This window comes from Dufourea novaeangliae, unplaced genomic scaffold (assembly GCF_001272555.1).
Source record: "Dufourea novaeangliae isolate 0120121106 unplaced genomic scaffold, ASM127255v1 scaffold108, whole genome shotgun sequence".
Lineage (NCBI taxonomy): Eukaryota > Metazoa > Arthropoda > Insecta > Hymenoptera > Halictidae > Dufourea > Dufourea novaeangliae.
This window is the reverse complement of record NW_015374014.1, coordinates 670,392-698,284: the sequence shown is the minus strand read 5'-3', so window position 1 is coordinate 698,284 and position 27,893 is coordinate 670,392. Positions and strand designations below refer to the sequence as shown.

Below are 27,893 nucleotides of genomic sequence, written 5' to 3'. Positions count from 1 at the left end.
ATATCAGTTAATAATAATTATATAATAATTTTAGTTACAGTAACAATGTTGAAGTGTTGAACTGCCAACAGCAAACATATTTGAATAACTCGTTACATAGTTCGGTAGATTTGATAAAATAATGCTTGTAAAGATGATTGTAGTCCTACGATACTTCATTTCCACTTCTTATCCTAATGCCGGATAAAAACTGCTATTCCAGACGCAGGTACGTACACATTCTGGGTGTGACATGGCACAGGCCTGCATTTAAACATAAACAAAGAAAAACAGGTTATGTCGTTTAATAACTAAAGCAGGGTTATACAAGTGCTTCTGTCCAAACGAACGATTTTTTCTAGATAATATTCGCGGCATTGTTCTGTTACGCACGTCTTGACTCTGCTTAAGGTTACGGTTACACTGGACGCGTATTCGGACGACTAGTCCGTCGTCCGTATGCAGCTAGTGATGGGTCTCGGTTAGGTATGGGTTAGTGAGATATGAAAAATAACTGTATTAATATAACCATCGATGTAAGGAATAATGTTAAGTAAATAATAAAATGGTTAATAAGGTAAATAGTTATTTTGAATATTGATGTACATAGCCGTTTTTGCTATTCAACTTGGTATTTTGTATGTAGTTAATTTTTTGTTGCAAAAGATGAGTGTTTGTTTTTTTTCTATTAATTTAGTATTAGTAGTGGTTTTTAAAATTTTGTGCATAAACTTGAAAACAATATTCCTTCAGCTTTATAATGAGCGTTAAATCAGAGCCATATGTTGAAAATAACTAAAATATGACGGTTGAAGTGATGTCGTGTCGGCAATTTCCCGTGCCTTTTTAGGCTCGTATACGACGAACGCGTGCGACATCGGACGACCGATACGCGTACAGTATAACCGCTCCCATTGATCTAGAGGCGTTTAATTCGGTCGTGCGTGCGACACGAGCGCTTGAGTCGACCTAACCCATACCTAGTTTAGTTTAGTTTAGTTTATGCCAAGTTCTCCCGGGAGAGGGGAAGTGCGATTTCCCCCTCAAGGCCGCAGCTGTGGCTCAAAACGCCGGTAGCTATCTCAACAGCCCTGCAACCCATACCTAACCGAGACCCATCACTAGCTGTGTACAATTGTCCGAATACGCGTCCAGTGTAACCGTAACCTAACACGTTGACAGCCCGACTGAATCCGTACAAATTCTCTCGGAATCAGAAGTTCTCTTTTTCTAGCAGAACACAAGTTATGTATATGGGCCACGCCATTATTTCGCAACGCCATTTATTCAATTGTATAAGCCGTAGGCAAAATTGATCTAATTTAATATTCCTCCCGAAAGATTGATTTTGTTCCCCCACATCCAAACTCGCCACCCATACGTGAATATGCTGGCAATTAATGTGTTAAGAAACATCACATATCATTCATTATTTTAATCACAGTATTCCTATACAAATTTAAGATATTGCTAATAAAAAAAATGTGAAAAGCTCAAGTAGATCAGAATTATGAATAAAATAATCGTCACATGAATGTATAATAAATACAGGTAATTATTAAGGGAAGAAGTAAATGCGTTTAATTTTTAAAGCAACTCTGACTTTGTCACTGATCTAATATATGAAACGTCAGATCTAACGCAAAAACAAATTTTCTTACGAATGCATGTACAATCTAACGTATAGAAGATAGGCGTCTAGAATTAGAGAACACACAGCACATACTCGCAAAGACATAGATAATGGGTACAGGTGACGTAAGATCACGGATTAAACTTAACGATGATAAGAAAGAACAAAGACAGTTCTTTACTACGAGCTGGATTATTATAGTCGTACAAAATATGTATCAAAATATTTGAACGAGGTAAACAAGAATTAAATTTATCTCGACAGAATTTGAAAGTTTGATAATATTAATCTATATCCATGTCACATTATTTCATATGCACTTCATATTTTGAATGGGATTAGCGTATTACAAATTGTACACGGAATGTTATTTTGTAATCATTTCAGACAATCATCTTCAAAACAGGTAGTTACTTAGAAAATATTTTAAAATCAACTTATGCTATTTTGGAAGAACGTTTTGTTGCCAATAATCAATCCAATGCAACCCTTCATCCTCAAAATACAACAATTTTTATCTAAGACATTTTTTTATACATAACATTCTGGAAATATTGGTGCCGAAACATTAATATGAACATTTTGTGTGCAGAATACTCTTTTTTATCAATTATATTAATTGTTTTATCAATTTTGATTATCGACATAGTGCGGCAAGCTTGAAGAAAACGAATGTTTCGTAGTAATTACAATAAATTCTCGAGTACTCGTGCATTTAGGTCAATTTGTCGATATATTTGTTCCTTTCAGAGATACCTTCTTCGATAGTATGAAACACAGAGTAACACTTTACTTAAGATTGTTGTAGACAGACATAATAATGTAAAATATAGTAAGACAAATATTGAGGCAGTAGAATTAGCACGGAAATAATTTAATTTTTGTTATTACAATATATCATGATTCGATTACCCGAAAATATTATAGTAGTCTCTGACCAAGTCGTATAATCCAAGTTCTATTGCACTAATCATTTCAACATATTTTCGAATACCCCAAGAAGTAGTTGGTTTTTCTAAACTTTCACTAATTGTTAATGATACGTAACACTTGAATGTACATTTGTTCAGGTAGTAAAAATATTATTCAGAATTTATTACATCCTTCATTTTAATCAAACAGGTTGCATTTTTAAGTGAATTGATGTATTTATGTGATGTTTTGTCGATTTCTGAAAGTATTGTTGGTCCCCTAATTTTTGAGTTCACCGCTTGCAATTTAATGACGTCATTCGAATCATACGTATGATTCTTACAAAATTCCGGATTATCACAAGCGACAACGCTTCGGAAGAAAAAATATGCACTTACCCCGGTACCAAGTTACTGCCATCAGTGGCGTAATACAGATTCAGTCCACACGATACGTTATCGAACTGTGATAAGTTAACGTATTCTGCCTTGTTACTAAGGTTTAATACTGCAATAACAGATCCGTCCTCCGCGGTTTCCCTAAACAGATTGATAAATCATGATGACTGTGGTTCTTCGAAAAGAAGTAATGTCAAAAATATCAATCACCTCGTAGTTTATGAGAAATGTTAATTTCAAAGTCAGTATTAAAGTACAGTTTCATTTGAATCAGTGACACAAGTTGTTTATTCAATTTCATTTAGACGAAAGAATATGTACCTGTGAATGATACCTGAAGCAAGAGTTATAGCAGTATTTGAAAAATATGATGTTTTGTAGAATAATATTTCTCAGAGTATGTTAACTTCATATGAATATCTTTTTTAACGTGATCGGATACATAGAATGCAAATAAAACTGAAATACAAAAATAATTTCACGTGAACATTACAGAGTAACATTTTCAACATTTTGCAGTCGAATACTCTTGTTATGGCTGAATGTGTTACATCAGTTAGAGTAAAAGCTACATAATTCTATAAAAATTACATAATTCTTAGTGATTCTAAATACCCCACTTTATTATTAAATGACGAATCCTCAAACAGCAACGTAATATTAGACATTCAAGAATCGTAGCTCAAAATAAAGAAAGAGGATAAAGTAGTAATCTTCACGCGTTAGTATAATCAGAACTGAAAGAGCCGATAAAACATTCTAAGGAGGAATTAAATGTAACATCGAAAAAAAATTCTTTTCCATGCTAACTACATAAATATTTAAATAATGTTCACACGAACTGAAAATTAATTGGGCCCATTAATGGAAAAATTCTGTGTCGACACAGGATTGCAAGACTGACGAACAATCTTTTCATCAACAGTATCAGTCAAATCATGATGAAAAAAAAAACAAATGGTCAGTGAACTAAAAATTGGCTATACCAAGTTGATCCATTGCTATTTAATAACTAAATGTAATCCGTCTTCCTGTAATGCTTACTATAGTATTATAATAATCAAAGGTGTCATTGTTGACTGTCCTACATTTTCAAATGCCCAACGGACGAATCGGATTGAAACAATTTTAAGAAGTAATTATTAAAACGAATAAAATTTCCAAGGTACTTATATTACTGAATGAGACAAAGCTATTTAGTAAAATGATGTAACTGTAAATACAATTGTAATTAATGATTGATTTTTAATAACTAATACAAACAGTTGATATAGCACTAAACTTCTAAGTAAAACGGAATCGTTCAGAAACATTGAATTGCGTGAAATAAGGATGATTTTGATATTTAAAAATTAAGTCACAGAAAAATATATTACATATACCTTATATAAATTTCTTTATATGTCATTATTATCCTTCATAACTTATTTATTATTTTAACTATACGAGTCATTGATACATTCCCAGAATTTATTCTCACGTAAGGATTATATTATATATTCGTTAATATTTATAAATAAATAATAAACTATCGAAATGAGCTTTGTAAAATGACTCAACGTATATGGTTGATGTAATCCATTATCCGTTTGTTGAATAGTCATTATTCAATATATTATTTTGCTAAATCTATCATTTTATTTCAGTAAAATCAAATAAAATTATCTGACATTGGAATAATTATCAATTCTGAAAATATTCGTGGTAACAGTTTCTTCCCAATCTACGGTGAAATTCTCTTTATTAACAGCTTTTTCAGAATATAATACCAATATTCGCTTACCTGGAGATCAGTAAAACTCTATTGTTCAACACAGTCGTAGTTAAGTTTCCATTTACAACGAACGGCGCTTTCTTCAGCCATGACATAGCCTTATAGAAATTGTAGTATGAATTTATTTGTTCCTTCTCCGTAGCTAGATTTATGGTTTTATAGTTGTCGTTAATTGGGAGCCAGGTTTTTGGGTTTGCAGAAAATCCTGCGAATACATTAACAAAGCAATGTTGTTACTTTCAGAATTGAATGTTTTCAGAAACAATACTCTAAATCACGTACTACATACAAGTGATGGATCTATGATTTACTCAATTATTTAAATACAAACATCGGGTCCCAAAGGGTTAAACGTATAGACAAAATGTATAATCTGCGGATTTTTCAAGTATGTTCGGTCGAAATCCTGACAACCACGTCAAAAAGGGCAGCTTAAACGAGAAAATAGTGTCGAATAATTCACCATACAGTACTTGAATCTTTATGAGGGGTCATATCAAAATTGTTAATGCTAATGTCCAACTAACCCTTCTTATAACACGGCACTACAAGATATTTACAACGACCAAGCGAAGTGTTTAATCAACACTAACCCTAGTTACATAACGCAGAAAATTGTACACATTATCTAACAAGGGAAGGCACGGAAGTGTCCCCCTTCGATTTTGATGAAACTTCGTATGTCTGTTAAGCAGTAAAAAATAAGGGATACGTATTTTTTTTTTATCGGCTAAGACGCAACTTTAAATGGTGAAACCACCCCTCGAGTTTTTGATCCGAAATTTTTTTGTTATAAACAAATTATATTTCAGACAATTTGTTAGCACCATGTTATTCTACATAAAAAACCGCAATCCTCGTCGATTAAAAGTTTTCATGTATCTGCTCTGGTTTTTGAGATAGTACTTTGGGGTCGAAACTTCGAGGGGTGGTTTCACCCCTTGAAGTCACGTCGCAGCCGATAAAAAAAATAAGTATGCTTTATTTTTGACTGCTTAACAGACGTACGAAGTTTCATCGAAATCGAAGATGAACACTTCCGTGCCTTCCCTTGTAAGTATCGAAATCAAGCATAGAAAACCGTTTGCATCAAGTGAGCTATATTAGCCGGTTGAAAAACTGCAGGAACTGTTTGCAGATCTCGAGGAACTTGTTCGTACATTGGTCGAGCGTGTCCAAACGATGTATTGATGCCAAAGGAACGTATTTTGAATAAAATGTATGATTCTCAGAAATATAATCAGTGTTTGAGTTACAGTACAGCCGCCTGTACCTATCCGATTGTAAGAGGGAGAAAATAATGTTCAGATACAGGAAATTTCGAACAATAGAACGATCTCTTTTCTTATACTGCCCTCTATGTACTTAAGCCTTCCGGAAAATCCTGCAGAATTTTTAAATAAATTAATATTTTTTCATGAAAACTTAACAAAACATCCTTTAAATGCGCTTTTAATAAATGCAGAAACTTTCGTGAAACTAAATACACACACTTTTCCCTGAAAAGTTCCCAAAGGCTCGCCCTTTCTTTCGTCACAATCACAGAAGACCCCTGAAATAGGAATCAAGAATGTTGACTGTGTGTTTAAATATTTATGGTGCCGTATCTTTTTAACTGCTAGATTACTGAAAATTTTCAACATCGGCAATTGTGAAGAATTCGATCGAATAAGAGATGGTGTACATTGTATGTAAGCAGTGCATATTTGTAACAGAAGTATACATCTATTGCTAGGGGACACTCTGTTCGTATAACAGAACTTCAGATAGTAGAACGTTCAACTATTAGGGTATTCGAATGAGGAGTAATTGGTTAGGTGAAGCTGTACTGTAGTGCACTGTCAATCCCGTTACTTTTCAGATATACAGTGTATATTTAGAACAGACTCTATTCTACACATTGTAGAATAGACCACAGAAGCCTTTACGGACTGAAGTGCTCACCAGCGGATGTGGTGTTGTCCCATTGGAATGGTGATCTAGCAGGATCCCTAGACATCTGTTCGAATCTATTATGACCGGCGTTGCATCCTTGCGGGTCCTTGGTATCTTCCCAGGAGACCCAAGTGTCCTCCATGCCGATCTCTTCGCCGTTATATGTCACGCTGACACCGGGCAGTAAAAGCGTCATCAGGGTGACAGCACGAGCCCGTTTAGACCCGAATCGAGTCACCAATCTGGGTTTATCGTGGTTGCCAACCTGCGCAGAGAATTTTTACGATCATTCGCCCGTGGCAATTGTACCCCCGAACTGTTCGCTTTTCTCCTGAATTCGCTTATTTTTTTTCTGGGAACGAAATTTTCTGACCCGAAGTTTCACGATGACAAAAAAAATCTCGCAAACCGATAAAGTGTAGTCAAACAAATGCACGTTATTCTGTGTTCAGAATTATTTCTACTTAAAATGCAAAATTGATGTCGTAAGTTGTATATGTATACACTTTTTTAAATATATATGTCGCGTGGAATAAATTTTATAATGCGGAATATATGTATATAGACCTATATGCTACTAGTGACGATGGTGCGTGTCATGGACAATCAATGACTAGTCATTATTCATTTTGGACACTAAAACTTATTACTATTATCGCATGCAGAAACTGCAAAGTATGTATGTAGTTGATGGTGTATAATATCGTAGGTTTCTGGATCAAGGTTACGTTGGTCTCGAAACCAAAGTAAATATGTACTTCAAACATTAGGAAGATATAAAAGATGAATATAAGATATGAGAACTGAAGAAGATTGCATATACAATAATCAACTTCAACAGTCCGTACAGATGTTTACATATGTCTAACAGTTGCAACACGTTATTTTACCTAAGCTCTGTTACAACAGAACGTCGGTAACCCAAAAATTCCAATTCTTTTCATATAAGTTTGCAGGAGTTCTCAATTGAAATAATAGGTAATGTTTGTGGCTACCATTTGATTCTTCAAGGGAAAAATACCATTTAAAGGTTAATCTGTGTTTTCTTATTTTTCTGTATACATATGTATGTATATTGAAAAGCGTAGTAGTCATAAAAAAACTGTTACAATGAAACTTTAAGGCTTTTTATATTCTACAAAATTGTGCAATGAAATTGCTAAAATTCTGTTGTGTGAGTAAGTCAATAAAGAAATGAATGAAGTTTTCCATAATGGCACTGCACAATTTTATAAGAAATAAAAATCCATTTAATGTTCATCTTAAGAATTTAATTATCTTGTATGTTAAGGATGAATTTCTCAATACGGACATTGGCCGGTGAATTCTAGTAATTGCCAGTGAAAATTGGCTAATATACGAAGTCATTATTTTACATAATATGATTTTGCAATATTTTTTAAGGATACTAACCCTCGATAATGTCCAAACCTAATTTGCGTTACTGTCTTAGGGCTTCATAGAAATTTGAAAAAATTCCGGGATATTTGTCAGTCTCTACTACATTATACAGTCGTTCGTTAAACCGGATGTTAAAACTATTTTTCAATAAAAATATAAATTGGGAGAAAGTCCCTGAAAAATGGAAATTTGCTTGGATCGTCAACGACACATATTGCCTACGAAGGATTAACTCAAACCAACCCTAGATCTGAAATGTTTCGACTTGTTTTGGTTCAACATTTGGAGCTGTGAGGAAATTTTATACATCGAAATTTATTTGGAAATTTTTCGCCTGTTCTCCATAAACTACTTCCCTGCAGTTATGCTTTCACGTGTATTTAACAAAATCTAGTGAACATCCACAACAGACCACCACAACGTTGACGAATTCCGTAGATTTGGAAGTCGATCTTTTTATCGTGACAGAAGAAATAAAATTGTATATGTACTGAACCATGTTGTTACTGCATATTTTATATAGTGAAAAGTCGCAATTCATTTGTGTACAATCTAATATTTTCGTTATCCACCATAAACTCTATAAGTAATGTATTTTTAAATATTATCGAATAACCAATCGTTTCTAACTTACCACCCAGTTAGCCGCGGCGCCAGTTGGCATGTTCGACATCCACCTATCGATCAATTTTTTGAAATCTTCCGCCGTTGAAGATTTATTCGCATCCGTAATCATTCCAAAGTTGAAGGGGAAACTCGCTCCAGCTTCGTAATACTTCATCGTCATTGGTATATCGGTGTAAGCTTCCATCATCATCACCTTGCTGTCCTCGTACTCCTTCAGAACCTCACTCCAGCCCTTTACTATCTCGTAAGTTTTTGGTTGATCCTTTGTGAACGTTTTCACTGTGTATCCATAATCATTCGGATTATTGGTATCTCCTGACAGTGGCTCGTCTAGAAATCGGTCATCTTCGCAGAGATGTAGTATAGCATCAACTCTAAAGCCATCCACACCTTTGTTCAACCAGAACCTCATCACGTCCTGTAACATGCGAACTATTGTTAAACGACTGAACTTAAAGAAATTACCTAAATATGTTCGTAGAATGGACTTCAGCCTGATGCATAAAAAGTATCTCTTATTTATTTTCTTACGTAATTATGGCACCTTTAGAAAAACATTTGAGTAATCCTGAGCTGCTAGCCCTCAACAAATTTAAAAAACTTTTCTGTCTACAAGAACAAGAACACATTCGTGTATGAAATAAACAAGAAGAATCGATACAATATTGGGAAAGCGTTTAGCCTTCATGCTTTTCAGTTGATCGATTTGTATACATCGAAATAAAAATAAACTAACGTAGGTACATATAATAAAGCGAAACACTGTACATGAGCTAATGTAATCTCATAAAATGTTTCTACAATGACTCTGTAATGAAAACATTTTCTATTTCAAAATAAATTTAAACGACCTACAATAGATACATTAATGAAAACACCTGAGAATTTTGCATACAATGAACTGGTTGTATTGTATAGAACCGATTGTTATGAAAAGAATATCGATTAACTGATTTATGGGTAGACAGAAATTACGTAAAGATTATTGTTTAATAGATGATAAACAAGTTTTACGTGCAAGTACATTTCTAGTCGAATAAAATTCTCTTGTGCAAATAGTACCAAGGACATACATGCACATACTTATAATAATCATATATAAAAATAGCTTTCTTTAGGTATTCCAAATAGCATCGTACATCCAAAGGACGTCTGTTTCATGTCCAGTTTATATCCGAAACATTCTTAGGATGTTCGTAAGACGTAAATTTCAGCTGCTCTACAAACGTCCGTCCCGAAAGTCTTACGGATGATCTCAAGACTTGAATTTCGGATGTTCTAGAAACATTCGCCCCAAAAGTCCTACAGATGTTCTCAAAATTTAAAGTTCATATGTTCTAGGAATGTCCGTTTTGGAAGTCCTACGGACGTCTTCAAGACTTAAATTTCGCATCTTCTAGGAATCTTCTTTTCTTAGATTTTTAATTTTATTCCGTGCAAGGTGATGAATCCCCATGAGCAAAGTGTCATCCTTTAGAGAATCAACAGAGAAGTGTAACGACACTGGTGGTTTTGTGCGGAAACCTCACGAAATTTGAAAAACATTTTGTTTCTTAAACTGTCTCTAAACAACACAGAATCAGTATTTTGCTTTGAAAATAGAAATAATCACAATGTGCACATAGATCATAACCCCCAGACTAACTTGATCTAATTTCTACTAATTGCGGAAATCGCAGGAAAGTTAATCTTTTATTTATTAAACCCAAACCAACCTAACCTAACTCCTGCCACATTGCACAGAATAAAATCTAACCGCAATTTTAAACATTTGGAAAACGTTTCTTACACGCCTTTTAAGGCATTACCATAACGTTTTTAAAAACACTTTAAACATTTCCAAAAAGTACAAAGAATGTCACTTTTACACATTCGGAAAACGTTCTGAGAACATTGACACAGGATATCCTCAGGGCGTTCCAGTTTCTGAATAGGACCTTCCTAGGACGTTTAAAGATCTTCACGAGGGCGTTGAAGGGGTATTTGGACCTTATCGGGACATCCTCCGAATTTACCGAACGTCGGGAACGTACGTTTTCCAGACGTACATATGACGTTTTTGTGCTTTGGGGATTATGCATGGCTCAGTATTAAAATTGACGGTAATAGTGATAGGTAAGTACAAACTGAATTCATTTAACTTTAGCAGTGAATAATTGTAATTTCATAAAAGTTAAACGCTGCAACAAAAAATGTAATATATGTACATATATTATCGGTTTAACAAAGGTTCGTTACGACTCTATTTTATGTAATTCTTTGCAATGAGACATCTGCAAGACCATCATTACTTTTGCCACGTCTTTATTCAACTCAAGATATTTGTAACGACACCTAATGTGAAATGTAACTAATACTTTTTTATTGTCAACAAACTGTTCCATGCACATTTAATATTGCGAATTCTATGAGATATTATTAAATTAGTCGACATTTAACTTTTATGCTTAATAGAACCATAAATTTCGATGAATTCTAATTGTATTCAATTGTATTTAGGGTTGGCCTTCTTTTAAATATTTTTACTTATTTAGCGGTGTGATTTTACGTATTGAATCGTTAGAATGTTAGCCAGCTAGAAGAAAAAAGAAAGGAAAGAAGACAACAGAGGGTAAAAAAGGGTAAAGAAATTCATACGTCTCTTGAATGTCGAGCTGGGGTCTACAGCCTGATAAGCAGGTACTCTACTGTCGTAACCATGACACTTTCTTGGTGATATGTAACCAGACTACGTGACACATGCAAAACTTTAAACCAAAATATCCGGAAAACCAAGGCCCATACTGAAGAAACCCATGAGGGTTTTGTAATACTATATGTGTACTATAACTTCCACAACCGTGCCTTCCTCTTGTCAGATCGAATTAAGTCCTAGAAACGTATTTTAGAAATAATTTGGACTATAGAATTAATTTGTGTAACAGAGTTCACTACATTTTTTATCCGCGTTTCCTCTTAGAAAGTTCTACCGCAAGAATTACCAAGCAGCCCGAAATTCAAAAAACTTTTCACGATGTTCCTTCTCGCGGGAATTGCACAACAGTGATAAGTAGCGATTCAATGTAAGTACCTGTATTCTGGGAAAAGTTGCTTGATAAAAATACAAGAACTAGTCAGAGTCACGTTGCAATAACAACTGCCTCGTCGAAACAATGAATACCTCTTTAATTCCTACCGTTTTCATCGTTTTAAAGTGTTACCGAGTCATTGAAAATTACAGCGGAAATAATTGCAACTTCTAGTTATTTCATTGTTAAGCATAACGATGCGATAGAAAAAATGAACAGGTTACGTTCCAATCATTTTAGATGCAAAGAAACGTCTGGTTAATTCTATGTTAATTATAATTAGTACAAAATACCGCAAATACCATTTTTAGCTATAAATATTCGGTTGGCCAAAATATAATGCTGGACTTTTGCAGACAGATGATGCTTTTTTTATTCTAATACAAAACACTCTATAATATGTTTAAAAAAAAACAATTACGATTCGGTGAAATATTCTTGAATTGACCTTGTTTTGAAAATCAGCGATGAAAAGTTATACTCTCGAGGAATTATACTTTTTTATTTTCGGAGAGTGATAAAACACGATATAAACCACAGAAACGATTTCCTGAGTGCACGATGATGATATTATAAACGAACAAAAATAAAGTTACATAATTGCTCGAAAATACACCTTTCTCGTCGCTTATTTAAAAAGTAACGTTAATTCATGACAATTTAACGCAATCCTAATGACTTTATTTAGGGGCAGTGCTTTGTATCGAAAAACAAAAAATTATCGTTTACTGCAGAAATCTGACATTACTTTTTGGCTAACACAATAGTAGACTTCAAAAGCACAAATAGCTGCACAATGAAGATTATATCTAATCAATTGTACAGTGTGCAACATGAATAGTTGGACAAGCTTGCAGACCATTATCTACTTATCTTAACAATCAGGAATAATCATGTAAACATATTTACAGTAACAAGGAGAGGTCCCCAGGTCTAACACTGACTTTAATGATGTTTAGGACAGTGATAGAGTTTGGAATTCGCATGCCAAATATATTTGTTTCAGCCGCATATGACTATTAGTTTATGAAATATTTAATGTTCAGTGCCATGGAGCCTCCGAACATTCATCGAGGATTTACTGTATACAGGGTGTAACAAAAATGTTGTCCGACCCGAAAATGAGGCACTCGGTGGGTGAATTGGAACAAGTTTTTCCTTAGCAACAATGTTATCCGAGGCTTTGTTAACGAGATATTAACGAAAAAACACAACCAATTAGAGCGCGAGTCTGACAGCCGAGTTCCCGCGGTAACGCTGCCTACCAGTCGCAGCGCGTAGTCACCGCTCGCGCGGGAACTCGGCTGGCAAACTCGCGCTCTGATTGGTCGGCGTTTTTCGTTGATATCTCGATAATGAAGCCTCAGATTACATTGTTGCTACGGAAAAATTTGTTCCAATTCACCCCCCGAGTGCCCCCTTGCCGAGTCGGACAACATTTTTGTTACACCCTGTGTAGAATTTCTATATGGCTGCCAGCTCTAGTAACAATGTGATTCGTTGCGTTATATTGAATGATCATAGTAAAATTGTATTAATTCGTATTCATGCATGCTACGAATACTGTACATAAAATTTGTATTTTTCGAACATTAGAATTATCAAATCAGTCAAAATCTTTCGTTCGTAAACTCTTATAAAAATGATTATGTTCGTTAATTTATCGATTTGCATATTTTCAACAACCGTTTTACAAACGTGGTAGAAATAAAAACACGTTCATCTTCGAAAGTTCTACATAGTGTTAAGTTATACGAATAACAAACAGAAACATGTTTATCTATAATCCACTTCATACAATGAACACCATTTTTTTGTAATGTACGGTGATTGTCTGCGCCTCCTTTGATTGATGTATTACGGGGCTAATTACAGGCTCTCCGATAACGTTATTGGAAGAACGACTCTCGTCGCCGATCTATAAACGATATTTTGATAGACGATATTTCACGAAAAAAAATTGCAAGCTTCTTTTTGCCCCAGGGAAAAAGGCCAACCGTGTTGGATTTCCACACTTGACGTACGAACATCATTTCAGTAGCCAAGGGAACGAAAAGGGCCTCCGTTTCGGTGTAATGTATACAAGAGGGATCTTTTCCAGCCTGGTAACGGTTCCACGTACGTAATCCAGCATCCAGACAAGCGTAAGGGTGACTCGATAAAAAGAAGATCCTATACCTCAAATTCAGCCATCTGACAAAAGCTTAATTACGGTTACTTATATGATCGTTGTCGAATTAACACATTCGGAACACCGAGTAGTGCTTTAAAACAATCATCTGATCACGAAATACCTATAATATTAATCGCTTTCTATTACTTAATTCCCGGCTTCTTTAACGTTTAGGTACTCGCACCCCGCTTTGTGCACAATTGCTCGCATAGGGTCTTGTTGGACCCCAACAAATGCTTCTTTGCGTAACTAGTTGCATGGAGTCAGTCATTACCAGAATCTCCTAAAGAAGACCTAATTAGGAAGCTATACGGACAGATTGTGACATCTTGTACGAATGACACATTTATGAAGACATAGAAGTTACAATGACCTCATGCGAGTAATTAAAGGTTAACTGCCTAAGTCCCAAATTAGAATGTTATTTACGTATGGAAATTGTTTAACACTAGACCTACCGAACCCTTGAAGACGGTAGGAATTGGAATGGCAAAATAGGTCAGTTGACAGGTTGTGGTAGATTTAGTGTTAAATAAGGTAATATGTGCACAGAAAGCTGTAATGTCTACCGTCTTTAAAAATACCATTTAATGGTTGTTCTTTCTTAGTCTTGTAATAACTGATGATATTAACAGTAAATAATATTACGTGTCACGGATTTTATAAGGAAAGATAAAAGAATCTGATGACCTTTCATAGTAGATGACCTCAACACTAGCCTATTTTCGACTGTATATACGAGACATATTTAAAGTAAGGTCCGTTCGAAAGTAAGAAAAAAACCGTAGAAGATATAAATGTCTTATGAATGCAAACAAGATATGAATTTTAGTCAAAAAGTATCTACATATTTGTGTTATTTTTCCACATAGTCGTCAATGACTTCGATACATTTTTGATATCGTATCACTAGTATTCTTATTCCACAGTCAAAGAACTCCGCCACCAGAGTCTTACACTATGCATTACCGGTATTCTTCGGTTCATCATCATTTTTAAACCACAGCAATGCCAGCCATTTTTTCAAATGCAGAAATATAAGGTGGACAGTTAAAAATTTCCCAGCAAAATTGTTCCAATATTTGAACTGTTCGAGGTGCGGTGTGAGGTCGAGGGTTCCCAAATAGCACAAAAACGTCCTATGTACGTCCGATGGATATACGTTCCGGACGTTCTGTTCATTCGGAGGATGTCCCGAAAAGATCCATACGTCCCCGTTAGGTCCTCGTTAAGATCTTTAAACGTTCTAGGAAGGTCCTATTTATAAAGTGGAACGTCCTGAGGACGTCCTGTGTCAACATTCTCAGAACGTTTCCCGAATGTGTAAAACTAACATTCCCTGTACGTTTAAAGAGATTTTAAAAACGCTATGGTAATGTCTTAAAAGACGTATATGAAACGTTTCCCAAATGTTTAAAATTGCGGTTAGGTTTCATTCTGTGTAAGGCGACGGGAGTTAGGTTAGGTTGGTTTGTGTTTAACAAATAAAAGATTAACTTCCTGCGATTTCCGCACTTAGTAGAAATTAAATCTAGGTAGTTCCTGTTAATAAATAAAAGGTTAAATTTCCTCTAAAAATATAGGTCTGGGGATTATGATCTCCAAGTACATTGTGTTTATTTCTATTGTCACAGAAAAACTCTGATTCGGTGTTGGTTAGGGACAGTTTAAGAAAATATGTTTTTTAAACTTTATTGAGGTTTTAGCATAAAACCACTAGTGTCGTTACACTTCTCTATTGATTCCTTAAAGACCCTATTCATAGGGTTCCATCACCTTGCACGGAATGATATTGGCAATAATACTAAACGAAACCATCCAAAATTTAAGTCTTGAGAACATCCGTAGGACTTTTTGGGACGGACGTTCCTAGAACATCCGAAATTTCAGTCTTACGAACGTCATGGGGATGTCCAAAATGGACGTAGGACATTCGGATATAAACTGGACATGAAACGGACGTCCTTAGGATATACAGTGCTATCTGGGTTGTCGTGTAAGAGCATAATCCCACCGAACAGTAACCTACGTCTTTAGTTTTGAATAATACATCTAAATTTTATTCACTAAGTTTTATGCATTATTGTTTTTTGCTACGAAGAATCGGATAACAGCACGTTGGTGGGATTATTTACTGGAGCACTCACCGTAAGTTATTGACATGCGATAATAAATGCGAATCTGACTAAGACTAAATGGCCGCCAGCTAGTGAAGGAATTCGAAAAAGATACTATGTAATTACGATCCCACCTCCTTACTTCAATTGACGGTAATTTTAAAACGGACCTTACTTAAAAAACAAGCCTCGTCTTTTACCTTCTCGAGTAAAACAATATAGATTGTTCCGGATTGGTGAAAGCCTTACCTCAACAATTAAGTATTAATGATAATAAATAAACGCCGACATATAGAACGTTTCGTAAATTTCGCTTCATTTAAAAGCATCATTTTGAAGTACACCAAGTTAAGTATTACATTTGCACATTCTCGCGTCGACTCCAATACGATATTACAATTTTTAATTACGTTCATTAAATGTATTCTGTCAACATGTCACAATAATTGTTTAAACGTAAATTAGAAAACGGAAATAGTTTTCAGGATGATAACCTCCAATACGAGTCGCTATAAAGCGTCAAACTTGGATCATACGAGAAATTGTGACATCGAAAACATTCCTGACGATCGACACCAAGAACAAGAAAAATTAATAGAGTACTTTCTGATCGACAGTTTACATGACCTTGTTTATCAAGTTTTCCAAACTGATTACCCGATAACAATGATGACCCTTTATCTCGATAAAATATTTCACTATCTTCCCGACTTTTCACGTTTCAGTGGAACCTGTTGAGCCCGATAGCAGCATGGAAATAAAGTGATCGAATATTATGGATTCCACGCGGCTTGGAGTATGTAATTAGAATCGAAACGGTTCCGAGCGAAGTTAGAATCGACAGCAACGTGTACGCGATATAACTTGTCACCGGTATAATTCAACGCGATTGTCTGGCCCCTGCCTAATTTTGGCTGGAGGAACCTCAAGCGAAATTAGGGTTTCATTGCTAGGTCGAAGCTAATTCAATTCCGGAGAAAATTCTCTATGCCGATGGTGCAGGTTGCTTGAAACCCAGTGGATTAATGAACTTACGTAATGAAGCAGAATTTTCAAACTGAAATGGTTTAGAAATTGTTCGCTTGAAAATATAACGATTAAATGAGTTCAATGGGCATTTACCCGAAAAATTATCATACTGTGAAATATTAAACTTCTGAATAAATTTCCATGGGTTACGTAGAACGTATTATTTTACCTAATATGACTCTAGCAAAACCAATAAAACTGAATCTTTATTACTAAACTGTGACTATTTGTACTAAACTGGGCCATGGTGAAGCTAATATAGCTACTTTATTTTTCTTGATAAAAACATGAGGTACAAAGAATTGTGTACGCAACAATTTTATTATTACATTGGAAATTTAATTCACTTAAAGACAAAGAAATACATATACTCATCTGTACCTGATATTTCAAATTAAATTTGAGCGTCCAAAACACGACTACATAAGTAGGAAGTGATAGCGAAATCATAGTGAAGAAACAGTCGTGATTTTACTATTCAACCTATATCCGTTACTCAAAATTAGTTGTTAAAATATATCAGCTTTTAATTACTTATCAATTAGTTCTTCATATTTAATGTATACAACTACTCTTTTATTGAAAAAGATGTTTATTAATATATAATACAATCTTAAGGTTAGTATTTGGGACATCTACAATATGTGCATATTCATGAGAATGAATAGTTGTGTTACTTTGTTTTTAATTTAACGAAACCCTTAATTGATAAACTAAATTTCTCTGTTACTGTGTAATTACTAAATTACTCTGGTTTATAAAATAATATATGAAAATGGAAAGATTAATTAATATCCGCAGTCTGTGTGTTTATATATTATTATAATGCAATAACTAATAGCATCTATGGCGCAGCACCTACAATGTCCTAAACATAATTCTATAATATCACTATGAATTGTACAAAAAGTTTGAAAGAAAAATAATATCGAAAAAGGAACATACAATATTCACCACTTTGTAACCGACGCAAGTTGTCGGGTAGAGCTATTATTATTTTACGTATGTAACTTGTGATTTCAGTCTCTTTTACATCATACATTAGAATTATTCACTGTTGAATTTCCAATAATACCGTATCGTTATGTAAGTAACAGAAAATTTCAATATTCACGGTACAACCCAATCGCGGCGTCAATTTCACCACACGCGATCGGAACAATTCGATATGCGAATGCCACGAGATTCATTTGCGTCCGCGTGCTTAATTTCCATTATATCAAGAGCAATGCCTACCTGCATCTCCCGTACGACGTTTTCGTTATTGAAGTTCAGATCTGGTTGTTCCGGCGCAAATTGGTGAAGATAATACGCCTGGCGTTCCATCCGCCACGTCCAAGCCGATCCAGCGAACACACTCACCTATATAAAAAGAATAATTTTCTGAGTTTTCGTAGATGATAATAGGAAGAAAGGAAACCTATACTGAACTGTACCAGGTAAGATGTTAGTGAAAACATATAGACAGTTACATTACTAGAGAAATCTAAGATTGGGACAAGTGTTTTGTGGAAAGAAACGATGGAGAATAATACATTCTCCATACTATTTATTATGCTCGAATGTGTATATTCGTACACACACAAACACACGAGACTACACCGGGTCTGACGGCGGGTATGGCCAACAACAAACGAGGTTAGGTTTCTCCATCGTTAAAAGAATCGAGGGTAGACAAACGTAAAAAGGCCAAGGCCAAGAGCCTAGCCCCGAACAGGAGTGCAGCTGCAACCACACCAAAAACATTGAGGAAGCCAGTTTCTTTTCTGACTTCGTCGGAGTAGCAGGTAGCGAAGAAGAAGAAGACGAGGAAGAAAAAGAAAAATGCGGATCGCATGCGCAAGATAAAGGAAGAAGCGGCGCTGAACAGTCTTGGAAGCAGCGTCTTCAAGGTCAGGAGGAACACGGCTGAAGATCTAATGCTACAACTGGATCATCAGGCCGAGCAGAGAATGGACGAGTTCCGGAAATCAGCGAAAGTTTTCCTAGGTGAGGCTGCCAAAATAAGAGCACGCATCCAGGAAACTCTTCTAGAGTTTAACACTAAACGTACCAAGCGGGGTCAAATGACCCCTTTCAAAATTTACTTTAAAATCGTACATTCATTGTTATTTCTTTCGCTCATCTGACTTTTTGTAAGTTCTTATATTATCTGATTATTCAATTTCTCGCTTTCCATTTTTCTCATAGCTTATTTTTTACCGAGAAAAATTCTTTGCACACCTTATGTACCACGAAGGGTCATTTGACCCCTTACGAAATTTACGTATATTTCTGCAATTCTCCAAGTGGAACCTTAGTTCTGGAATCAGATACTAAGTTCGAAACATAAATGCGTCAAAACCAAAAACAATAAAAAGCGAACACCCGAAACAATTAGTTATTATAATAAGACTAAATTTGGCGTCGATGTAGTTGATATGATGGCCTGTACACGTATTTTTCAATATCCTGGATTTCGCTGGAATCAATGCATGCATCCTCTATCAGGCAAGAACTGGAATAAAGATACCAAGACAGCGTTTCCTGTTACAATTTACAGATGAATTCATCACAGAGTATCACGAATTTCTTGAAGAAGAAAAGGAAAACCTACAAGGAGGAACATCAAGCAGCCCAAGCAGTAATTCCCAATCACGAAGAGAATGCCAAATAAGATTGTGCACGGGTAATAAAACCACTCAAACTTGCATAATTAGCAAAAAATTTGTCTGCGGAAAATGCATGAAGGAGAAACCAGTCATATATAAAAAGTGTAATCAATTGATTATTTTATTTATAAAAATAAAAATATATGTTTATTTTATTAGAAATCAGAAGTTATGTTGCGAATTATTTCCTTCAATAAATTAAGAATTTCTTTCTAAAAATCCACGTTTATTTCATAAGAGGTCAAATGACCCCTTATGGTAAGAATAGGTATCTGTAAAGTACCGGTACGTTTAGTGTTAAAGATCTTGACCAGATCACGACTAAAAAAGAAATCGCCATAGCTCTGGCGCAACACCTGGTGGACTCCAGCATCACGATAGCTGCGTCATGATATTCATTTAATATATTTCCATCCAAAGCGGAAACGTATATTTGTACAGAAATGCGTTTTCCTGTGCGTTGGAATATTTTCGGCAAAGTATTTAACGCGAATCGAATATTGCACAAAATTCGAGTTCTTACTTTTAACGGGAAATATGTGAAAATTGTGGATTAAAAGTATACATTTTTGGAAACGGTTGAAGTGTAATCTTAAATGTAAATCGACGAATTTGCGTAACGTTCTAGTGTTATACATAGGTATTACTGAATCAATAGCAGTTATTCATTTTTTCTATATTTTGGTTTACAGAAATCGGATAATGTGGTATATCTTGAACGAAAACAACAAAGAATCTCAATAGACTGAGAATAGATCACTCGAAACTTGCAAATTCCTATTTCATTTCTAAAGCAAATCCTCTAGGCTGTGACATAAGGGAGACCGGGGCTGGTTGTTACATTTTCTTATGTTCCGTTTTTATTTCTTTTTGTATTCCATATTCAATACTAGTCATGACTCCTACTTAAAGTACATACTTCCCTCTACCGATGGCCGTTATTTAATACAATTAAGTCAAAGCCATGACTATTAAAAAAGTCACTTTAATGGACGAGACGTCTTGTATCAAAGTACATATCTACTTGTCACATAGTAAGGGGAAACTTGGTACAACGCTAAATTTTGTAAGAGAGGTTAATTGTAAATAATATAGTTATGTTTTCAGGAAAGAAAATTAGTTTAATTGTAAAAATCAATTAAACTGAATAAATCGTTTGTAAGAACCTGCTTTACATTAAATAGCCAACAGTTAATTGAAAAATGTCTTTTTTCTCGTACTTCTGAACAAATTTGCGCAGAATCAGAAAATCTACACGATGATTTTGAATTGACTGTCTTAACATCGACGTTTATTATTGATGATGTCTTGAGCTGCTGTCTCAAGTACTGCAAGAGGTGTGGTATCCCTAGACGTCGTCATTACATAGATCCGTACTACTTTCTTATAAATAATAAGAATTATATTAACTAATAATTATGAAATTAATTACTTTAATTACAAAACACAATGTAACAACATGCCTCTTTTCGTGTGTAACAAGTCCCTGTTGACGCCATTGTGCACAAAATGTTATGAGTTCATGCCAGCTGGGCCTATTCTTATGTAATTATTATGAATCTATAGCCAAACACTATAATACGGGACACTTATTCAAACGTAATAATGTCAACTTATATACTTATATCTGATTGTTCAATGGAAAAGATCGAAATAGAACGAGGAAAATTACTTTTTGTACCCGAAAAAATGACAGTTGTCATAACGTCACAAAGCGTAAACCGATTACAAAATAATATATTAAGCAGTTGTATGTGGTTGAAACATATTAGCCACTTAATTTTCAAAGTGTTGCCACAAGCTGCAAAATTTTCTCTAAGGTCAGTGCAAAAGTTTTTATAGATTTTCTGCAGATGATGTGGTCGCCACGGTTTTGTGGAAACAATAAACAATTATTTTATCATATTATGTGTCGATGTTAGTGTCACACAGTGAATTATTGTTTAGAATAAAAATTAAAGCGATTGAGTCTGTTATATTGCCTAAAATAACATTACAATTAGAGTCCTGAAAAAAAATAGAAAATAAAACGAGTAGGTAAACGTTGCAAATACCGCAAGAAACATTCGTTATCTGTTTCGAGGAGCTGTTCTGGCAATCCACTCTATAGCAAACTATAACTTTGTTAATGTAATTTAATTATATAGATTCACTGACTAATAATACTCCAAAAATTTGTTTATTGGGATAGAAAATTTCTATTGAAAATGTATATGTTATAATAGAATCATTATGTATTTCTTTAAATTATAGTTAAAATTATTATTAGTCTACTCTTTTAGAACAAAACAAAGCAAAACTTTTGCACGGACTAAATAATTCTATACAGTACACTTACCTTAATTTAACGTTGCTAATAATTACGTATCTGCTATTTATGCGACGTGTAGGATAATCTTTCACTCGAAATTTTACTTGTTATTGTTTGTAAGTTATTGTTAAATATTATTAAAATTCGTAGTTTACAAAAATCATACTCGAATCTTTTCGAAGTAAGAATATATCAGACTCACCCAATTATTCGGTGGTACAACGGTACCATTTTCAAGCACTGTACCATTGCGCCACACATAGTAATCAGTGTATGGTTCGATGTTCTGCAAACTTTTCTGAAACCATTCGTGCTTATCCGAGGAATGATTGGGGACCAAGTCCATGATCATCTTCAAGGACATGTTGTGCGCGGTGTCCAGCAAATCCTCAAAATCCTGTATTGTGCCGAAAATTGGATCGATGTCGACGAAGTTGGATATATCGTAACCGAAATCGACCATTGGGCTAGGATAAATTGGGGACACCCAGAAAGCGTCAATGTTCGACTCGGGCAGATGATTCAGCTTACTTTTGATACCTGCAGACAAAAAAACCGTTTCTCGTTAGAAGATCTACCTTCTTTGGTTATCTCTTCGATGAAATTCTTCGATATTTGCGATTCAATTGCAGTGGATAGAGGAATAATTAAACTGTCCGCTTTAACTTGTACATCAGCGGATTAGATCCCTCAAGTTCTTTTTGTATACATTAGATAATAAGAGACTCGAGGAATAGTAAACATTTTCTATTCTTCCTTTCGGACAATTTTACAGAAATTACTTAATAATCATATTCGCCTTATCATACGTTTCGGACGTTCGGTATATACGGAGGAAGTCCCGAAAAGGTTCATATATCCCCACTACGTCCTTGTTAAGATCTATAAATGTCTTAGGAAGGTCCTATTTACAAAGTGGAACGTTCTGCGTCAACATTCTCAGAACGTTTTCCGAATGTGTAAAAGTAATATTCTCTGTACGTTTTGGGAATGTTTAAAGAGTTTTTAATAACGCTATGGTAATGTATTAAATGGCGTATAAGAAACGACTCCCAAATGTTTTAAATTACGGTCAGATTTCATTCTATGCAAGGTGATAGAAGTTAGGATAGGTTGGTTTGCGTTTAATGAATAAAAGATTGACTTTCCTGCGAATTCCGTATTTACGAGGAAAGGCACAGAAGTGTTCCCCTCCGATTTTGATGAAACTTCGTATGTCTGTTAAGCAGTCAAAAATAAGAGATACGTATTTTTTTTATCGGCTAAGACGCGACTTTAAGGGGTGAAACCACCCCTCGAAGTTTCGATCCGAAATATTTTTGTTACAAACAAATTATATTTTGGACAATTGGTTAGCACCATATTATTCTACATACGAAACCGCAAATCGAGTTCATTAGAAATTTTCATGTATCTCCTCTCGTTTTCGAGATACTACTTTCGGATCGAAACTTCGAGGGGTGGTTCACCCCTTAAGGTCGCGTCTCAACCGATAAAAAAAAATACGTACTCCTTATGTTTGACTGCTTAACAGACATACGAAGTTTCATCAAAATAGGAGGGGGACACTTCCGTGCCTTCCCTTGTCAGTGGAAGTATTAAAATAACATATGGGTATAATAATATCCGCCCCAAGTCAATATTTACCGTTGAACAGACTTGTTATAAGTTTTTTATAAGATTTAACTATAATTTTTTAAATTATATTTTAAATCTTTATAAGATAATTAGTTATCAAATAATATCCAAATAATTCTTGACTTCAATTCTTGTTACTCAATAATTAACTGAGTAAAGTTCAATGTACACGCACATTCCATATAAGCAAATTACTTGCGTAACGTTAATGGAAATTTAGCCATGTATCGACTAAATGTATGCATTAGGTTGGTGCGCATGAAATATCGTTATTACGGAGTTTGAATTTGACGAACGAATAACATCCGTGAAATGTTGTCTGATCTTCAGTTCTATTATACACGTGTTTTGTATAGCAACAAAATAACAGGGTGTTAGAAAAGAGTGTTTAAGACTTCAGGGACTTGGAGTACTCACCAGGTGAAGTAAAGAATATCTAATCAACATAGGTTCTAAAATAAATCTAAGTGAATCACTTCGTAATATACTGAATGTAAACAGAAGAGAATTAATTCAAGGTTGTATGACAACAGGCAATACGACATGCGGACGGAATATTTTTAAATCAAGAGAACACCAATCTATAATCCACAGACGTTAGTTTTCTATTAAAATGAAAAAGATATTTGGAAAATCTGTAATAAGTTTGAATTCAAACTTTTGTATTTTTCTTTGAAAGGATTGATTTTTGGACCTATGTTGGTTAGACATTTAATATTCTACTCGGTGAGTATCTACTATAAGCACCTAAAGTCTTATTGTTAGACCCTACATTTTTCAGCACCCCGTATAACATAAATAGTTAAAACCTCATGAACAGCCGTCAAGAATAATCAAAATATTCCTTTGGTTTGTTTACACCAGTTTCAACTTGGTACAAACGCCGCAAAAATGGCTGAAAACACAAATTTAGCATTTGTAGGAAAGGTTATGTAAATGTTAGAACAGTTCAAATGTTGGTACGGTGAAATTTAAGGCTGGTGATTTTTCATTAGAAAATGAATCAGGAGGAAGATCCGAATATAACATTGACAATTATGTTGCAAATGGTATGATTGAAAATACTCCACGATAAACAACAAGAGAAATAGCGTTTAAATAGCGTTGGAGAAAGTACGCGTGGTTAATGTTTCATTTGTGAAAACAGTATTTTATATATTTTGAACTAATAATAAGTACTATCGAATGTGCATGCACATTCTACGGAATAATTATATACATATACAGGGTGTAATAAAAATGTTCTCCGACCCGGAAACGGGGCACTCGGGGGGTGAATTAGAACAACTTTTTCCTCAGCAACAATGTAATCTGAAGCTTCGTTACCGAAATATTAAAGGAAAACCCCGACCAATCAGAGCGCGAGTTTGTCAACCGAGTTCCCGCGGTAGCGTTGGCTATAAATCGCAGCGCGTAGTCACCGCTAGCGCGGGAACTCGGCTGGCAAACTCGCGCTCTGATTGGTCGGAGTTTTTCGTTAATATCTCGGTAACGAAGCCTCAGATTACATTGTTGCTATGAAAAAAGTTGTTCCAATTCACCCTCAGAGTGCTCCGTTTCCGGGTCGGACAACATTTTTGTTAAACCCTGTATACAGGGAAGGGTCTGATTCTACACGCAAAAATAAGTCGAAAATGTAGAATAACATTTTTTCGTACGGCACTTCGTTTACAAGATAATTAATTTTCAAGATCCATCTAATACGTATATATTCACAGTGACAATAAATAGAAGCAGAATCTAATGAACAGACATGATGACAAAAATGAATCATTGTACGAAAAATTGTTATTCTACATTTTCGACTTATTTTTGCATGTAGAATCACATCCCCTCGAGTTGCACCACGATTTCAGAAACACCCTGTACACATATACAGAAATTATTTACCTAACCACAATCGAAGTTGTTCCCGACACTGACAAGATTGATATTCCACCATGTATATCGACTAAATGTAATAAGTACTATCTACCTCAAAGATATAGAACCCATTTTTAACGCCCAGTACGAACATATATCACCGATATTCGTCAAACTATAAGTCGAAATGGCAGGGGAAAGAAAAAGCAGCCCGGAAGAAAACGATGTACGCCTACCTTTTAAATCACCCACGCCGTCTCCGTTGCTGTCCTTAAAGCTCCTGGGATAAATCTGATAAAGCGACATTGTCCGCCACCATTCTCGTTCACCGTGGCCGGCAGCCACGTATAATGATATCACACAAAATATTATTACCGTCTTCATTTTTCCTAAACACACAAAGTACGCACGGTGAACGTCGAATTAGCCGACTAATTGATCGTGTGATCTTCGGCTCACAATTAGCCCAGCAATGCGTTACTGTGCACACCTTAGCGTCCATAATGCATCTACATTGCGTTATACATTCCCGTCTATAAGTTACCAGACACTTGATTTTTTCGAGAAAAATGGAAATTCGGAACGAAAATGTAATTTCTTGAAATAATTTAACTAATTTATTTTGTTTTGTCGGTAACACCGTGATCATCGATGTATTTACCTCAAAAGATTTTCAGAATTACTGAACGATATTATAGAATAATGATACGTTTTGAATTTTGATACACTATCCATAGTCAAGCCAGATTGACCCATTAGGACCCAACATTGCGTTAACGCAACATTTCACTCGCAAATTTTTTTAGTAAATTTATATTACTGAATTCTGTTTTACATGTTGCAGTGATGAAAGAGGATTTCACAGATTCACTTAATATTTTTTTAGTTACTATTTCATCTTTCATTTTAATCCTATGACATTTTGAAATTTAAAGAAATTTAAAGAAGTATTTATAGTACTATGATAAATCAATTTATTCTTACATCATGGAAATTGTGTGGTGTATCTTTCTCATATAGTGGTCATCTATAATATGGTCTCTAGTGTCGTAATACGTTTTTCATATTTCGGCAAAATAATGTATAAGTTATTCTATTTACATTTTCAATTGAAGAAATTGAAAATGCAACATATAATTGCACAAAATGTCCGTACCAAACATCTTTTCGTTAGCATTTATGCTGTTTTTTAAACACTTTTATAAGTAGTGAATAATTATATTATGTGTAAAAATTGTTTTATCTCACTGCTTGGGACTTAATGGATTCAGTAATAATTCCGACACTGATCACCAAAATTACCAAAAACGCTCGTAACAATTAACGAAGAACTACTAGAAGTAATTGTAGAATAATTCGAGTCGAATCGGGGGAGAATTATTGGAGAAAATTCACTGTTAACGTACCAACTGATTTTCACGATTGCTCACAACAATCTATACAACCAACATTTTCTGGACAATGTGCAAAATTAATAGGAATTCACTAGTTTCATCATGTAAGTAACTTTTAAACTCTCTTATTCTACGTTTACCAGCGCAAATGTCTAGTGGCATGTGAATAGAAGTGTACACAGTGTAGAAGTGCAGTAAAACTGACAGTATCTTTACATTTTAATTGCTACTTTATCGCGTAATGAACGTAGGAAAAAGACAAAGTTGCTTTTAACGAAACATTGCTAATTGTCACGGGAACGAAAGTCGCGATGATTTCGCAGGTGTTACGCGGTGCTCCTGGGCGATCTCAATGCCTCCTGTAGTTACCTTACGTGCCCGCGTCTGATTATTTCGGAACGCCACCGACACCAAAGTTATAAGATCGACTACAGCGAAATCTAATAACGTCGGCCCCCTTTTATACCCGCGCTGTGTAATTCAAGCGGAGTAGGGTGTAGAATTTCTTATATGGACATTGGCGACGAATACTTCTCTCGCATACCTGCACGTAAACTGTTCGATACACATTGTAGTCCGTAGATTATGAAAAATTAATGAAATATCATAACTTCTGGTTGACAAATTTTTGAAAATTTCTTTTGTGCATAATCGCGAATGAAACGCTCGAAAGGATCGATTGAAATAAGTTGTAGCAGAGCGAAGAAAAGTTGTGGGATTTTATTTTTGAAGAAGCAACAATGCTATTGTTGTTTCAAGGACAGAAATTAGATGTTCATAAAAATATAATTCTCCTATAATATCCAGAAACATTCATAACTGTCATGAAAAATGTTGTGGCAAGACTCGTGCTTTAGAAATCGAATATGAGTACATAGGTACAGTCACGTTTCATAAATAATCTTACATTGTCTCCGTTTCGATCGTGGAAATACATATGTTTAAATCATTTTAATCAATCAATTAACTAAACAGAAAGAAACAATATTG

At 34.8% G+C, this 27,893-nt stretch overlaps 1 protein-coding gene across 1 annotated transcript; it reads right to left on the bottom strand.

Annotated features, from left to right (window-relative positions):
- Positions 1–39: 39 nt before the first annotated feature.
- On the bottom strand, positions 40–27,330 carry LOC107188794 (alpha-glucosidase-like). The gene is made up of 9 exons (XM_015577153.1): positions 27,273–27,330; positions 25,746–25,898; positions 22,211–22,548; positions 18,283–18,408; positions 8,667–9,077; positions 6,641–6,896; positions 4,706–4,901; positions 2,923–3,063; positions 40–243 (listed from the first exon to the last, which is right to left on the bottom strand). Exons 2-9 carry the CDS (start codon positions 25,891–25,893, stop codon positions 174–176), a joined length of 1,686 nt encoding a protein of 561 aa, XP_015432639.1. The 5' UTR covers positions 25,894–25,898; positions 27,273–27,330; the 3' UTR covers positions 40–173.
- Positions 27,331–27,893: the final 563 nt, after the last annotated feature.

What these genes read in the sequence shown, in the direction of transcription:
- LOC107188794 (XM_015577153.1), bottom strand. Translation starts at nt 25,893, where the DNA reads ATGAAGACGGTAATAATATTTTGTGTGATATCATTATACGTGGCTGCC. An exon ending in CGGCGTGGGTGATTTAAAAG is followed by an intron (nt 22,549 to 25,745) that starts GTAGGCGTACAT and finishes TTTTGTCTGCAG; the next exon opens with GTATCAAAAGTAAGCTGAAT. An exon ending in GGACAACACCACATCCGCTG is followed by an intron (nt 4,902 to 6,640) that starts GTGAGCACTTCA and finishes ATGTATTCGCAG; the next exon opens with GATTTTCTGCAAACCCAAAA.